The 16,485-nt window shown below is 45.6% G+C and overlaps 1 protein-coding gene across 1 annotated transcript in view; it reads right to left on the bottom strand.

Moving 5' to 3' along the window:
* Positions 1–15,491, bottom strand: part of LOC139048701 (uncharacterized) — a 45,962-nt gene extending 30,471 nt beyond the window's left edge. The window contains exons 1-2 of the mRNA XM_070523212.1: positions 15,392–15,491; positions 9,086–9,138 (exon numbers count right to left, since the gene is read on the bottom strand). Of these exons, the coding sequence (XP_070379313.1) occupies positions 9,086–9,138; positions 15,392–15,491 (153 nt within the window). The remainder of the gene's footprint in view (positions 1–9,085; positions 9,139–15,391) is intronic.
* Between the last annotated feature and the right edge of the window lie 994 nt (positions 15,492–16,485).

Here is a 16,485-nt window from a genome sequence, read left to right as displayed (position 1 = left end):
AGAAGAGAGTCAGCATGTCAACGGCAGGTCATCGTCCAAGCTCGACGCGGAACACCAGCCTCGGCTTAACACAGCCAGCGACCAGGCAAGGACGTCTAGCGGACTTTTTGTTCCCTCTACAGAACACAACGATTCTCGTTTCGTCTTGAGCGAGCGACATCATCTACTTCAGCAGAGCTATATGGCATTAAGGAGGCCCTTGTGTATGTACTTCGACAGCAGCCGCCAAAGACATGGGTGATTTTCACGGATTCAAAAGCAGCCCTACAATGTATGTGGAACAGGGCACAAGCGTTGCAATAGTTAACCTGCAGCATTTGACATTGCTTTTCTTCACCACAGGGCTAAGATTGCTGGGCATTGCATAAAGTTCCAGTGGATACCTGGCTATGCCGGCATTTCGGGAAATGAAAGAGCGGATGAAGCTGCCAGAAATGGACTCCAATACCGCAATTTCAAAAGAACATTTTTTTTTACAAAAGCCAACGCATCAAACATGGCAAAAATTATACGTATCAAGAAAAAGACCGCATCTGGAATCTTCCGCTTCACCAAGATAACTTCCTGCGTTACATTGACCCAGAAATGAGACCGAAAATTCCACAACCACTTCCTCGACACTTAGAGACATTGTACCATCGTCTTCGACTGAACGTGGCATACACGAACAATTATCTGTACCGCATAGGGCTTACCACTAACCCATGCTGTGATAACTGTCGCAACTTAGAGACAATGGAGCACATATTACTAGAATGTCCCGCGTACCGCGACGAGAGAATTTTTTGAGCAACAAATGGACTTGATTTGTCACGAACCGTTAACGTTACCGAGCATCTTAGGTCCAATGCCCGGCCCTTCAAAACAGCGACGGGTTTTGGATTTATTGTTCAAATACCTGTCAGAAATTGGTTTAATAGGAAAGCTTTAAAGATTGCACCCTTCATATACAAAAGCCTAAATTTACCCGCCATGTCACCTGTAAATATTAATATCAGGTCCACTCTGACATTTCATATTTATTTTTATCCTCTTTTTCTCCCACTGTCATCAGTAATCTTTTAATCCCATTCCCCATCCCTACACAGAGTAGCATGCCAGCGGTTATATAGGCGCCGGCAAGATTCTCTGTTTTTCTAATAAAGAGCCCTCTCTCTCTCTCTCTCTCTCTCTCTCTCTCTCTCTAACGGAGGCAACGGCACACCTTGCCGACCACCTGTTCATTGAGGAGGACCGGTGTTTTCCCTGCTGTTGACCTTGAGCTGGTCCGTGCTTCGCACGCCGGAAGTGGCCCAAGAAGCCCTCGACTACGACTTCGCCGCCACAACGACAACCGCGTGCAGTGCGTGGGTTTCGATGGCTGCACCCTGGGGCCTCCCGTGCGGTCCGTTGATTTCCATGGCTGCACCGTGGTGCCTCCAGTGTCGTCTATTGGTTCCGATGGCTACATCCTGGAACTTCCCGTGTGGTACGTGGGTCCCGACGAATGCATCATGGGGCCTCCCGTGCTGTCCGTGGGAGGCGACGGCTGCACCTTGGGACCTGCTGTGTGGTCCATGGGACCAGACGGCTAGATCCTCGGGACGCGCCTGCGGTTCCTGGGTTTCGACGGCTTCATTCTGGGGTCTTCGGTGCGGTCCGCTGGTTTTGACAGCTGCATCCTGGGGTCTTCCGTGCAGACAGGCGTACGACGTGGCCTCAGCGCCATTAGTGCACTGGCCATGTTGCCGCGACAATGTCGCCTTGGCCAGCTAGGCGACCCCTGTGGCCATGGCCATCGCATCGACTGCAGTTGGCAGGCCCTCAAATCCGCAGCCAACCAGACTCCGGAAGTCTGGTTGCGGAACCGCTGAATTCGACGCCACCGGCAAGCACTGCGTTGCGTGAGCTCCACGGCCACATATTGTCACGACATCCAAGTGCCGGCTACACCGCCGCTCTTGCAAAATATGTCAACACAGACTGTACACTCGCGCAAGGTTGCTGTGCCACATTCACTTAGTAGACCTTTTTTTCCCCAAAGGAACGTGGGACACCGTCAGTCGCGTTAGCGGCGTCACGAGACACTGCTTCAATCTATGCAAGCAGTCGGGCGTGTCTATTATAGAGAGTGATGCTGCTTCAGTTGAAGTGGGCGAGTGAATTCACGCAGAAATTGGAAAAACGAGTGTGCATGGAGGGCACCTCAGGAGAGAGAGAAACGAGTGTCGGCCAGGAGTGATGGATATTCGAGCCACCTGACGAGATGCTTGTGCTTCTTTGAGGGGAGTACAGATCCACACATCGACTTAACCATATTGAAGCAAGTACACATAACCGAAATTGCCGACTATTATAATAGCAGTTAAATACTTGCAGACCGCATATCTTTTCGCATTTGTATGCAAAATTTTGTTAGAATTCTTGGAAATTTAGGTTTACGCAAATTGGTTACAAAAATATGTTTACGAAAGTGGCAGTTCACATTATCTTTTTTAATAATAACGGTAAATGGAATTTATCTTTAGCTACATTGGTATCTGTGCTCTATATATAACACTGTAGGACATTTTATAGCACTTTCTTAGGAGTGTGCGCATAGCACCTTTTGAGACTGAATCAAATGCAAAGTGTATAGTTCCACATGCGAATCGAATAAGAATCAAAAAGTGCAAGAAACAAATCAGATTGGATCGAATATCTAATATCTAGCCATACTGCAAGATATTAGATGTACAAAAGGAGAGACACACAAAAAGGAGAAGCAAGAACTGATGTGTGTCCATACTGATCCCTACAAAATACAGTCCCATACAGTCCATACAAATTTCCGCCACCACACCAGAAAATGAATAAGAGGCAAACGGTAGCTTGGTGACAGCTGCAAACAGAAACGTTTCTCAGCTCGATGATCTTGAATCACTGTTTCCAGAGCCTTATTCGTCAAACCAATGCAAGTTTTGTGAGGCCAGGGCAACCCTGGAACACATTTTATGGAAGTGCGAACAATGGGGTGTTCCAGTCAGTGACGCAGCCTTGAACTGAACGCTCTGAGAGACTACGCTGCTCAGCTGCGCCCTCGAAGACCAATTTTGGGCCGTCCAGTGGGCCGAGGAAGCCGCCAGAACTCAAGAGCTCGTGGCCGATGCCTAGGAGGGGAGATTCGCCCAATCCCCGAATAACTCGTTGGACATTTGAATATAGTTCTTCTTCATTTGACCCTGTGCTCAAAAAAATATCAGTGAAGAAGGATGACCAGCGAAGCTGTGTATGTGGACCCTTTAATGGCGAACTGCACATCCGCCGCGGTTTGCCCCGGCGTTGCACTATCTTCGGTATCGGCCCACGTATGGGGAGTGCTTAACGCCTGCTTCACCTCCGCCGCGGGTCGCCCCGGCGTTGCACTATCTTCGGGATCGGCCCACGTATGGGGAGTGCTTAACGCCTGCTTCACCTCCGCCGCGGGTCGCCCCGGCGTTGCACTATCTTCGGGATCGGCCCACGTATGGGGAGTGCTTAACGCCTGCTCCACCTCCGCCGCGGGTTGGTCCGGCATGGCACTATCTCCGGGATTGGCCCACTTATGGGGAGCTTTTTGCTTACTACAACGACACGAAAATTTCCTTAGACGGTAGAGGTATACAGCTTCGCTGTAATACCTGATTTCTCAAAGCCCTTCGAGCTAAACACCGACGCTTCCAATTATGGTACGGTCGCTGTACTATACCAGCGGGACGAGAGTGAGCATCCGAAGAGACCGCTCAAAGTGATCGGCTATTACGCATACACATTCACCAAGGCAGAAGTTAACTACACAACGACGGAAAAAGAGGCATTGGCAGTCGTAATGGTCTTTCGTTATTTCAGGACGTACCTGGAAGGCAAGCACTTCAGCCAATTCACCGACAACCAAGCACTGACATACATTATTATTCTCTCGCGACCTAAAGGAAGGCTAGCCAGGGGGTGAGCGAAATACAGCAGTTTGCCTTCGATGTCGCTCACAGGCCAGGAGAAAAATTGCCAGATGCAGACGCCTTGTCAAGACTTTTAATTAGGAACCAAGGTTCTGACAAATATCTAACCAATACGTTGTGGGACAGCACTGAAAAGATGATTCTCAAAAAATGGTAGGCTGCACGTGCCTACAAAGAGCGTGGAAAACATTTTAGGACTGTCTTATGATTCTCCGGAATCCGGTGGTCTGGACGATTTTTGGAAGAAATACTGGAAGTTCAAACAGATTTCACTGGAGCACGATGAAACAGGATGTTTCAGAATGTTTGAAGACGTGCCATCAACGCCAGCTCTGCAAAGCTAAGTTCAGATCCTGTGAAAGCACCATGGTTACCTCAAAACACTCAGAAAAGCCATTTGAGACTATACACATTGACTTCATTGAGCTCAGAAAAAAAAGGAGAGGGAATACGAACTACGCAAGCTTTTCTACTGGCCATTGATGAGTGCACACACATGGTAACATGCAAGTCTGGAAAAGAAGATTCCAACAACGTTATCTCACTGCTTAACCGAGATATGTTCAAACACACAAAAGTAATAATCGCTGACAGTGGTCCAGCTTTTAGAAGTGATCGCTTGAAACGGTGGGCTGATGAGAAGAACATAGAGCTACGTTTTGCTGCACTGCACCATCCAGATGCAAATGGACTAGCCGAGAGAGCGATACGAGATGTCAAACAGTTCGTCGCGCTTTACCCGGGATTCCCTAGAATGTTCCCTAGAAGCGGCTGTGAACCACCACAATCACTCACACACGGCTGGTTTAGGATGCACTGTACTTCGCGTACCATGGCATATCGGAACGGCTTCCCGCAGACAACCTGCTGCGAATCGCGAATCTGTTGGTGCTTCAAGAACGAAGGAAATCTGACGAACAATGTGCAAGGTACAATACTGCCATGAAAAGAAATTACGGCCAGCGACATTCAATGACATCACCGGAAATACAAGTGGGAGACTACGTTCTTGTTTGGAGGGGTCTGCAAGGATCAAAAGCTCCTTTTACAGAATCCTATTAGGTTGTGAATACCGCCCACCAGCAAGGCATTTTAAGGACTCTCTACTACAGTGGACCGCAACATGTTATTGAAGCGACATCTGGGAACAACGTGGTACCGTATCAACCAAGAAAGGCAGACGACAGTGGGAAGGCCGGTTTGACGCTCGTGAAAGAGAAGGAAAAAGCGCACAGGAGAGGCCAAGAGAAAAGGAAGAAGAGTGGGCCAGGTAAATTATGTCTAAACGGACTGTTACATATGATGTATATTATCCAGGCTATCGCTAAATTTCCTGTGAAAAGTAGTTCACGAAAGTACTTATTATTGCATTATAAATTTATTCTATTGGTTTTATTGTTCACCACACATCTGATCTAGAGAACAAGAATGAAGTTACGCTGGTACTTCATTTTTTATTCTTCTGTTTGCCGTCAAGCTGGCTGCACACGCAGTTTATCGTCTTCGCAACAGTCGCGATTGGCAGTGGCGCGTCCCTTGCATCGTCTGCTGCAATCGCTAGACATTTCTATTCCATGCGAGTTCAATGCACTGCACCTCGTAATGAAGGCAGAAGGCGTGTTCCACGGAGGAGTCCCGTTCCCCTCGCGCCTTTCATTCCCTCATATCGATACGCGCAACGTTGTCCATGGTGTTCTGGTGCTAAGCGCGAGGTCAGGGTTTCCATTTATGCTACCGGCAGCCTCATTCGGCGGAATGCAAAAAAAAAAATTGACAGCCATTTCAATATTCTCATTTACTTTGAATGCGAAAGTACGACTTCTCTACTTAATTGATTACGTTCATGATACGTGACGTCACACATTGCCACTTCTCCTTCGCAACTCTACCTTAATCCACCTTAATGCATCTTAGTCCATCCTATTCTAATTTGCATCAACCTTAAATCATGTTAACCCGTTTTTATCCATCTTAATCAACTTTGCTCTAACTTGTACCAACCTTATTCCACCTAAATTCGCTTTACTCCACCTTAATCAACTTCACTTCACCTTAATCCATGTTAATTCACCTTCATTCACCTTATTCTACTTAACTCGCTTTACTTCACCTTAAGCCAGCTTACCCTGGCATGTTCTAACTTTAATTCTGCATTACTACTGACATCATACAAGACATGATGACGTCCCCGATGATGATGGCGATCTTTGTTCTCACTCGTTGCGGACAACACTATCTTTTCTGCCTCATAGGACATATAATGATTTCGCATTCAGAATTCGTGGGTTATACCACTACGCACGCGAGCGTTAAAGAACACAGGGAAGTCGTACCCAAACTAGAGTCCACACGCTAAGTCCACGCTCTTTGGGATATTTCTGTCACTTTGGGACGTTACGTACCCTCGGGTGCTTCAGTCACAATGTCGCTTCAAAGATTACTTTATACGAGAATGATGTATCATAAATACTTCGTTTGTTTGTGTTATGCGATAAATGGCGCATTGGTAAGCGTATTGAAAGTTATTCGAGGCGCATATTTGCTGATACAAGAAAGTTACATTTCGTTGTTGCTGCGATAAATATATGGGCAATATGGCACTTTTCGCGATGTATTTAATGTAAACAGGAAAAGGTATAGTTCTCTGTGGGACGCCGTGAAATATTTTCATTTGATCACAGTGTTTGCACACAACTATTTGTAACGGTTCGTGGGGTACGATTCCATCAGTACTAATGCCTTACAACGCTTGCCATAGAGTAACCGTTCCTGACCTATTTATGGTTTTCAGCTCACTGTGAGCAACATGTTTTCAATTTATTCAAATATCTTCAGATTTATATTACAGATTTAAGTTACGACCGCTAAGCGTTTGATCGTCTCACAGAAGTGGGTATTCTGGCACATTTTCGCTGTTGGTCAAATTTCGCTGTCATAGATGTTAGCACCGACCATAGCCGACCACCGACCAAGACCGAAAAGATACATGCAACACCATGCTCTTTGATGTCATTTGGGGTTTCATACAATCAACAAAACGAATAACTTCTTGAATTTTTTTAACTCGAATATCAATCGAATACTTCAAAACATTAAGTAAGAGTTCAAGTACACAATTCTTGGCCAATCCTCCCGTGTGGGTACGAGCCATAGTATGAGGTCATCATCATCATCGCCATCATTGTCACCTTTCACGCGCCGCGAGGCAGCACCCGTGCCCGTGCGTTCGAAGAAGACCCAGAATCAGAAGAATAAAGCAGCCATGTCCATTGCAACACAGCCTCTCAGCTCAGCGTCGAAGACCTGCACATCGCCTCCCATTGTGACTGTCCGAGATAAGGCGAGGACGTTGCGGATAGGGGGCGGGGGCCGCCGATCGTCCCCGGTGCACCGAGGAGACGGGCTGAACTCCTTACCGCAGCCGTCGTGCAGCATGCCTGTCTCCCAGAAGCCGGTCGCGGACCAGGAAGCCCTCGGTTGCGACTACGCGGCTACATCGGCACCCCCGGGCGATGTGGAGGTTCCGACGGCTGGAGAAACCTCGGAGCTCCCGTGCGGACCAACGTACGGCGCAACCCTGGTGTTAGGGCACGGACCATGCTGTGGCAATGGCTGCGCCACGGTGAGCATGGCGACGGCCGTGCCCTCGGACTAAGCATTAGTGGCTGCGGACGTTTGGCACGGACACTCGAGTCCGTAACCAACCGGACCCCAGTTGCGTGGCTACTGCCCCGACAGATATAACGCCGCGGTTACGTATCGCGTTACGTCGATTCCCATTGTGGAAAATGATTGCGCCATTATAACGCTGGTGACAGCGACGCCCTTTGTAAAATTATGTAAATACAGGTTGGACATACGAGACGCCGCCTCGTTTTCTTCACTCTTCAGACGAGGAACAACGTATGCCCCATTTTAAGGTACGGTTGCGGGAATTGAGCGTAGAAACTGTGGTTGCTGTTTTCGTCTGGCATCAAAACCAACAACCACTCCAATGCAGCTTACTGCAACGCTATCAGTCACGTCATGGCCATCGCGAGACGGTGCTGCCTGTTGTAGTCGCAACACCAAAGGTCGCCGTTTTAGGCAGCGCTTGAGGCTATACAGACATTCAGCGCAGCATGTCTGTTAAAAGCGAGCAGGTGATGGGGCTAACCTCTAAAAATCGTCGCAGCTTGGTATAATGTGAATGTGTAAATGGGGGTGCGCTGATATGAAACGAGGACGGAGCCTGCAACTGCGGTGCAGACATAGGCCGTACACCAAGCCACCTTAAATTAAACAAAAGAAGCGATGAATGAAAGTCGAGCAGTGTTTTGGCAACAGCGAAAATGAATTGCACTTGGAAAATTACATTTAATTGAATTATTTAGTAATGTGCCCAAACACAGAGTGCACGCCATCTAAATTAGTGCGCAATAAAGAAACAAAATACGAAAAGATCATGACCAAACTAAATTTAACCGAGATGAGTAATTACGTACTGTATCTTAAAAGACAGGCATATGTAAATGTCAGCATTGTCATTTATTGTAATAAACTACACAGTGTAGTCGAATTATATATGGCGCCCGGATTACAAGGGTTATTAACTCTAAATACATGATTCTGCCGAAGTGGGTCTTCTAGAAAACAAAGACAAATAGTGAGAACCAAACGCAGACGTTCAATACAGTGGATCTTTTCTACAGCGAATTCCTCACAACAAATTGACCTGTATTACGATAGAATCATTCTGTCCCAGTTCTGTTGTTAGCTGGGTGGTGCGCAACTTTTACAACCAAGTGGTCTGTATGCCGAATAATTTCAAAGGCCCCAAGCACTTCGCTATGAAGGCATCGAACTGTATACATGCATGAACAGACTTATTGAGTAGTGACAGGTCCCGCACTTTACATTGTCAGTGCAATTCCGCCAAACACAATCATAGCTTGCGCATCAGATCACCAGCATGAACGATAGGCTTGTTGCCGTCGAAGAACCAAGTAGTCGCTTCGCAGGCACCCAATACCGCCGACATTGCCCGGGAAGTGCCGAGGCTGTGCAGAATGAAGCAGAGACGCTTCATAGACGACTGGACGACCTCGAAGACAGATCAGGACGAGATAATTTGATTTTTCACGGCTTACCTGACTCGCAAAACGAAATGTGGGCTGAATCGGAACAGCTTGTGCGTGAAATTCTGCAATGAGCCTTGAGCTACAAAACGAGGCTATAGCTCGTGCGCATCGGGTAGGTAAATTTCCATCCCATAAATGCCGTCGTGTCATTGTTAGGTTTTCAAGATCCGGGAAGCTGTGATTCTTAAGCCTGGTGTAAGTATCTGGGCATGCGGCTCTTATCGCATGACGGTGCAAATGCCTTGTCGTGGGCCAGTCTCCCTGCAGCCGACCTTGCTCATCCACCGCACGCTTGAGAGCAGCACAATAACAGTGCGCAAGCGCCCCATCACGCAATATATTTTTCGTATTTCGCGGGCCTTCTTTGGAACGCGGAAAAAAGGACCACGTGAGATATATCGTGTTGGAAACAATTTATTGAGAGGTTTCTCAAGTTGTTCTACAACTTTGCGTATCACATTTGGGATCTGCAGCCAATACTTGAAAAGTTGATTAATTAAACATAATTAATCCGTTAGTTAAGGGAAAATAAAAAATTGCCTGTGTAAATCTGCGCCAGTGCCAACATTATGCATTCGGTTTAACTCGCGTCAGGACTGCCTTTCATTTTTAAAACTTTGGCTCAAGTTATGCGTGACAACCTGTAAACTCTATTAACTCCATAATCAGACTTATTGCAGATTACTGCGTTATCTACCGAGTAATCTACCGTTTCAGACCCGTCCATACTACAATGTGACTTGTAATTGGTGTAACACTTGGCTGATGAAACTGAATTTTAACACATGTAAATTTATGCGCGTTTCACACAGGTCTGCTAACGTGAATCTTAGTGTGTACCATATTCCAGGCTCTATACTTGAACAAGTAATGACGTATAAATATTTAGGGGCTCATATAACTGATAATCTTTTATAGCAACTTCACGTCGATCACACTGTTAACAATGCTAACCGCATGCTTGGTTACCTCTGCCTCCATCTTCAATAAAGCTACTACTTCACAAAACCCTAGTGCGATCTAAATTAGGATACGCAAGCATGGTACGAGACCCGGGCCTTGAAACCCTTACTAATCAATTAGAATCGGTACAGAATCACAGCGCCCGTTTTATATTCACTGACTTCGCTCGCACTGCTAGCGTAACTGCAATGAAAAGTACCTTGAACCCTTCCTAGTCTTTCCCTTCGCAGAAAAACTGTCCCGATTGCTACTTTTTCACAAGATTTATTACCATAATCACTAACTAAAAAAGTGATCTTCTTTCTGAGCCACCATTCATATCACCTCGCACAGATCATCGCCATAAGGTGCGCATCCCATACTGCCGTACGAATGCGTATTTCTACTCATTTATACCGAAGACGGCCAGCGATTGGAACCACCTGCCCACCTATATATTGCCGATATTTCTGACACTTGTTTGTTTAAAACCGCTGGGCAAAACTATGTATTTGAATAATCTGCCTGGTTGCCTGTTGTGTTCCTGCGTTTCGCGTAAACTTGTGTTTTTAATTGCTGTTTTTCATATTGTTTGCTTTTTGCTGTATAATTACTAAATCCTTTCTTTTCCACTCCCTTCTGTAACGTCCCGCTGGGCCTTGAAGGTATTGAAATAAATAAATAAATAAACGTCTCACCTGTTAACAAGTCGCACGAAGCTGTAATGCTAGGAAGGTCCCATGTACCAATCGAATAGTATATTTACAGTATGTTTAACAAGGGCAGCTTGGGCTTCTTCTTCACTTATGTTGTCGTCAGTCCTCTGTACCCGCCTCAAGTTTGCGATATTGTGAAGACGTGATGTTTTTTTTTTGCAAGTCATTCCAAAAAGAATGCGGTCTTTTGGACTGATGGCAGTGGCCTAAACATAAATTGAAGAGATACCGAATACATAGCTGCTCGCGCTTGCTTCCTAATGTGTGCTTTTACATTCCGCAGAAAGGCGCGAGGAAACAGCGCGCCTTTCAGCCTTCACATTTTTGTGACCCTCTATCTAGAGTGCAGGCGACATATAACGCCCATTCAGAGTGCCTGGATATCTTCATGCCTAATTTTAATATTTTCCTGAAAGGAGTTGCAGAGGAATTTCAATAACTGAACAAGAACTCTCATATCTGTCGTGTGTTCCGTCATTCTGTAGTCCTTTCTTCTGTTTCTCCATTTTTTCTTGGTATTCTCCTCGTGTACACATCTTATGCTTTGTTAAAATCTGTATTCACAAAATTATTATTCTTTTCTTTTATGTGTGCGTGCGTGTGTATGTGTGTATGTGTGCATGTGTGTGAGGACTTGCATTGTTCTTCCTGTGCATTGTTTTGCCGAGTGCCCCAGCACCAAGTCCTTCGAAGTTGTTCCTGAGCACTTTAATAAACACCTGTAATTTATTTATTTATTTATTTATTTATTTATTTATTTATTTATTTATTTATTTATTTATTTATTTATTTATAGCGTCCTTTTTAAAGTCAACTCCTTGTTTCGCATATGCAACTTGCTTGGGATGACAATAATAATCATAACTTAAGAAGAGAGAGGAACACGCTGAAATCGTTCTCGGGAAACTCTTTCTTGTCTACTCGACGACAACGAGGCCAAAGTCTGTACGTTGCTGGGCTGGAGACTCAACTAACAACTAATTCTCTTCATATACTTTTTATATGCTATAGACCCGAATTTTCTGGGCGATCCAGGCAAGAAACGCCTTTGTGCTAAGCACTATGGTTTGTTATTTTCTTTTCTGGCGGAACAATGTATTCCTCTTCAACTTTTGTCCCAGTGCATCACCATGGTAGTGTAGGAGAGAGGTGGGTATATTTTATTAGTTTAATTAAATAAAGTACCATGTTTTATTTCCTTCAAGGGAGAAGTACCTCGAGCTCTGTATACACCTGTTCCAAGCTACGTCGTGTAAAAAAGAAGGATTAAGTTACAAGGCGCGACCCTACCAAATATAGAAAGGCGGGTGTGGAGTAAAAGTATCCGCGTGGTGTGGGAGTGCCGGTACACGTACTCGACGGTAATGTGCATCAAAATGTATGCATCCAAAGGAACGCAAATGTGTTTACGTGGTACGCTTGTCCATTCTATAGAAGCATATGAGTCACCCCCTCCCTTACATCACCCAAAACCAAACCAAAGACAAGCTTTTTGAACAATTTATCTGGGCATCAGAAGCCATACCAAAATTTTCAGTCAATGATAGAAATCTGTCAATTTGCGGTTTGTGTGAGCAGAAAAAGGCAAGATCATAGGCGTACGGCAATACAGCTTAAGAGAACTTCTTGTTGGACAAGTTGGTATGTACTAATTATAACCATTTAAACGCGTCAAATAATACACAGCATACAAGAAAACTCAGCAGGACAGAGCACCACTCGGAACTGGTTTTTTTATAAAAAACACGTGCATATACACCCTCAATCAGCGCCTGTGCAATAAACACATTTCAAACATTAAGAGCGGTATGATAAGGAACGTTCAAAAAAATTTCTTTGCCTTATACAATGATATGAACATTTCACTCACGCACACCTATCTTGTTGATATAGAATACTTCCATCAATTCCCTGGCTTTCGTATCTTTACTTCTGCCTAAAAGTCGCACGTCAGAAAAGTATGGCGCACAAGAGCCGTAGGGACAGTTTCCAATATTCTTGGGTAAATTTGGGCCTTGCTTATTTTGCGCAACGTTTCGTTCGTGTTCCCTAATCCAGTCATTTACATTGCGCCCAGTTTGTCATATATATATATATATATGTGCGCGTGCGCGTGCGTGTGCGTGCGTGCGTGCGTGCGTGCGTGCGTGCGTGCGTGCGTGCGTGCGTGCGTGCGTGCGTGCGTGCGTGCGTGCGTGCGTGCGTGCGTGCGTGCGTGCGTGCGTGCGTGCGTGCGTGCGTGCGTGCGTGTGTGCGTGCGTGTGTGTGTGTGTGTGTGTGTGTGTGTGTGTGTGTGTGTGTGTGTGTGTGTGTGTGTGTGTGTGTGTGTGTGTGTGTGTGTGTGTGTGTGTGTGTGTGTGTGTGTGTGTGTGTGTGTGTGTGTGTGTGTGTGTGTGTGTGTGTGTGTGTGTGTGTGTGTGTGTGTGTGTGTGTGTGTGTGTGTGTGTGTGTGTGTGTGTGTGTGTGTGTGTGTGTGTGTGTGTGTGTGTGTGTGTGTGTGTGTGTGTGTGTGTGTGTGTGTGTGTGTGTGTGTGTGTGTGTGTGTGTGTGTGTGTGTGTGTGTGTGTGTGTGTGTGTGTGTGTGTGTGTGTGTGTGTGTGTGTGTGTGTGTGTGTGTGTGTGTGTGTGTGTGTGTGTGTGTGTGTGTGTGTGTGTGTGTGTGTGTGTGTGTGTGTGTGTGTGTGTGTGTGTGTGTGTGTGTGTGTGTGTGTGTGTGTGTGTGTGTGTGTGTGTGTGTGTGTGTGTGTGTGTGTGTGTGTGTGTGTGTGTGTGTGTGTGTGTGTGTGTGTGTGTGTGTGTGTGTGTGTGTGTGTGTGTGTGTGTGTGTGTGTGTGTGTGTGTGTGTGTGTGTGTGTGTGTGTGTGTGTGTGTGTGTGTGTGTGTGTGTGTGTGTGTGTGTGTGTGTGTGTGTGTGTGTGTGTGTGTGTGTGTGTGTGTGTGTGTGTGTGTGTGTGTGTGTGTGTGTGTGTGTGTGTGTGTGTGTGTGTGTGTGTGTGTGTGTGTGTGTGTGTGTGTGTGTGTGTGTGTGTGTGTGTGTGTGTGTGTGTGTGTGTGTGTGTGTGTGTGTGTGTGTGTGTGTGTGTGTGTGTGTGTGTGTGTGTGTGTGTGTGTGTGTGTGTGTGTGTGTGTGTGTGTGTGTGTGTGTGTGTGTGTGTGTGTGTGTGTGTGTGTGTGTGTGTGTGTGTGTGTGTGTGTGTGTGTGTGTGTGTGTGTGTGTGTGTGTGTGTGTGTGTGTGTGTGTGTGTGTGTGTGTGTGTGTGTGTGTGTGTGTGTGTGTGTGTGTGTGTGTGTGTGTGTGTGTGTGTGTGTGTGTGTGTGTGTGTGTGTGTGTGTGTGTGTGTGTGTGTGTGTGTGTGTGTGTGTGTGTGTGTGTGTGTGTGTGTGTGTGTGTGTGTGTGTGTGTGTGTGTGTGTGTGTGTGTGTGTGTGTGTGTGTGTGTGTGTGTGTGTGTGTGTGTGCTTATATTTTTCCCGAACCGCCTCGCGTACCGACGGTGTAAGAACCTCGGCGATATGTTAACATCCTCAAAATTAGCACAAATTAGCACGTCCTCAGACTTCACCCTAAAACTTCGCAGATCTTTCAATTGCGATACCTCGAATGTTGTATACATGCTTGAGTGCACACTCTCCAGAAAACAGTATATCGGCCAAACAGAAACCTCGTTTCGAACACGCTTTAATAACCACAAATCTCATGCTAATACACTTTTTAACCTACCAGTATGAAGACATATTCGCTTACCAGGCCATTCTTTCGGAAAACTCAGGGCCACTATACTTGAATCAGGCTTTCATTCCCATCACGATCGCGAAGTCCGCGAGTCTTACCTATAAGTTTAACACCGTGTCATCTGGCGCTAATGAAAGCACAGGCACACTAACCAGTGTGCCTACTAAGAATCCATGACATTAGCCGTGACGCCTTACATATGCCATGAGACGCAGCTTTCTTTCAAGAACCCTCTATTATTATTATCTTCTTTTCGCTGTTTCCTCAATTTTCCTCAATGTTTCCTCCGTACGCATGCAAATAAAAGCCCTGGTCATTCATCCTGCTCGCTATGAAGACTACTGAGCAGTGCGCTTCACCCGCGCCCTTAATGTACTATCGCGCGGCGCCTTATTATCTCCATGTTTCTTTTTCTTGTATTATATATTTTTTGTTTATTGTTAATTTCAAGTGGTTTGCATTGTAATATTGAGTAAACGGACAATTCATTTCTGCACTGTGCGCCACGTGTGTGGTATCGCTATCGCCTGTGGCATCGGTATATTTATGTTTGTTTTTTCTTGTTGTTATTATTGCGCACAACTTTATCTGATGTATCGCGCGTTTATAAGGAAGCCCAAATGCATGTACATGTTACTTTGACAAAGGCTGGTACTCTAGCCGAAACATCAGTCAACTATACTGTGCTTATTGAACGTACGTCGTACTGTTCGTCTTCATTTTATATATATAAAGAGAGAGAGAGAGAGATGACCGCAGGATAAGGGAATTTCATAAACTACCCCTTCGGCACATCTCGTGAGAGGTCGCCCATGCTTAGTTCCGCAGCCTCTTTCTTTTTCTTTTTCCTTTTCTTCTTCTATCTGAGATCAAAGGCCTCCGGGCTTCCTATGGGCTGAGAAGACGGGGGTTACACCACGCTTACTCGCAACCTTCTCCAAATTGTGGGCGAACTTGTGCACATACGGCACGGCCACTGGTCTCGCCTCTTCTCGGTGGACCTCTGCCCCAGCTCGCAATGCCATTCTTTTCATTTTCGCTTTCATCGACCCCATTCACAAGCGAACCAGAGAACCCAGCTGTAGCCAGCCTGGTCAATTGGTTTTCGAAACTGGACTTCATCTTGTGAATACATGATTTCTTGAGCGCCGATTCAAGGCAAAGAGAAGCAATTCTTCTTTTTACTGGTTTTTGAATGAGGGGAGTCACATGGCAGAAGTCTTTTCTTTGCAACATGAGCATAAGCCCAGCGTAGCCAATCTGTTCAAACTCTATGTTAAGATCTAAAATATGTAAAAAATTACCCAAGCAGTTCACGCGTAAAATGTAAGCCCATTCCATGTTGTTTCAATAGGGATAAACCAATGCCCGCAGCTTCTGTGAAGTTCAAACTTCCGTTCTTGGTTAAAATAATCGTGGGAGGAGCAACACAGAAGAGCTGTCCGAACTAGGCGTACGTTGGTTTCTTTGGAACGGCCGTTCAATCGGCACTTGCGCTGAAGTTCAATAAGTAATGTCATTGCCTACTGTAGTCGAATAGACCAGAATTTTGCATAATCTTCGCCGTCTACATCCATCAGTGTAATGAATCTATATCATTCTACAGGCCGTAACTTTTCTGTCACTACCTTTAAGATAATATGACTTTCTGTAAATGCTCAGGCAATTTTCATCAAAGCCAGCAGCAAAAACTTTAAGCAAAATCAGGCTTAATATAGACTTAGAAGCTCTATAATGTACTCCTGATGTTCCATCAGGACCTGGTGTTCTCGAAAGTAGTAATTGATCTTGTCAATCGCAAGTTCCCTCTCTTGCTGGGCAAATGGTCGAATAATAAGAGAACAATCGTTTTTTGAGAAAGCATTTACTATGCAGACAAAATGTGCCAGAACCTCAAATTTGGCGAGTGAGTAGAGCTGGAAAGTGTTGCAGAATATCTTTGAAATTCCGTCATAATATCTGCCATGCTTGTGACAAGCGCGTCATTAAAATATATGTCTGTGATATCATAGAATACAT

The sequence above is a fragment of the Dermacentor albipictus genome, chromosome 1 (assembly GCF_038994185.2).
Source record: "Dermacentor albipictus isolate Rhodes 1998 colony chromosome 1, USDA_Dalb.pri_finalv2, whole genome shotgun sequence".
Lineage (NCBI taxonomy): Eukaryota > Metazoa > Arthropoda > Arachnida > Ixodida > Ixodidae > Dermacentor > Dermacentor albipictus.
The sequence above is the reverse complement of the archived record's forward strand: the minus strand, read 5'-3'. Positions and strand labels throughout refer to the sequence as shown.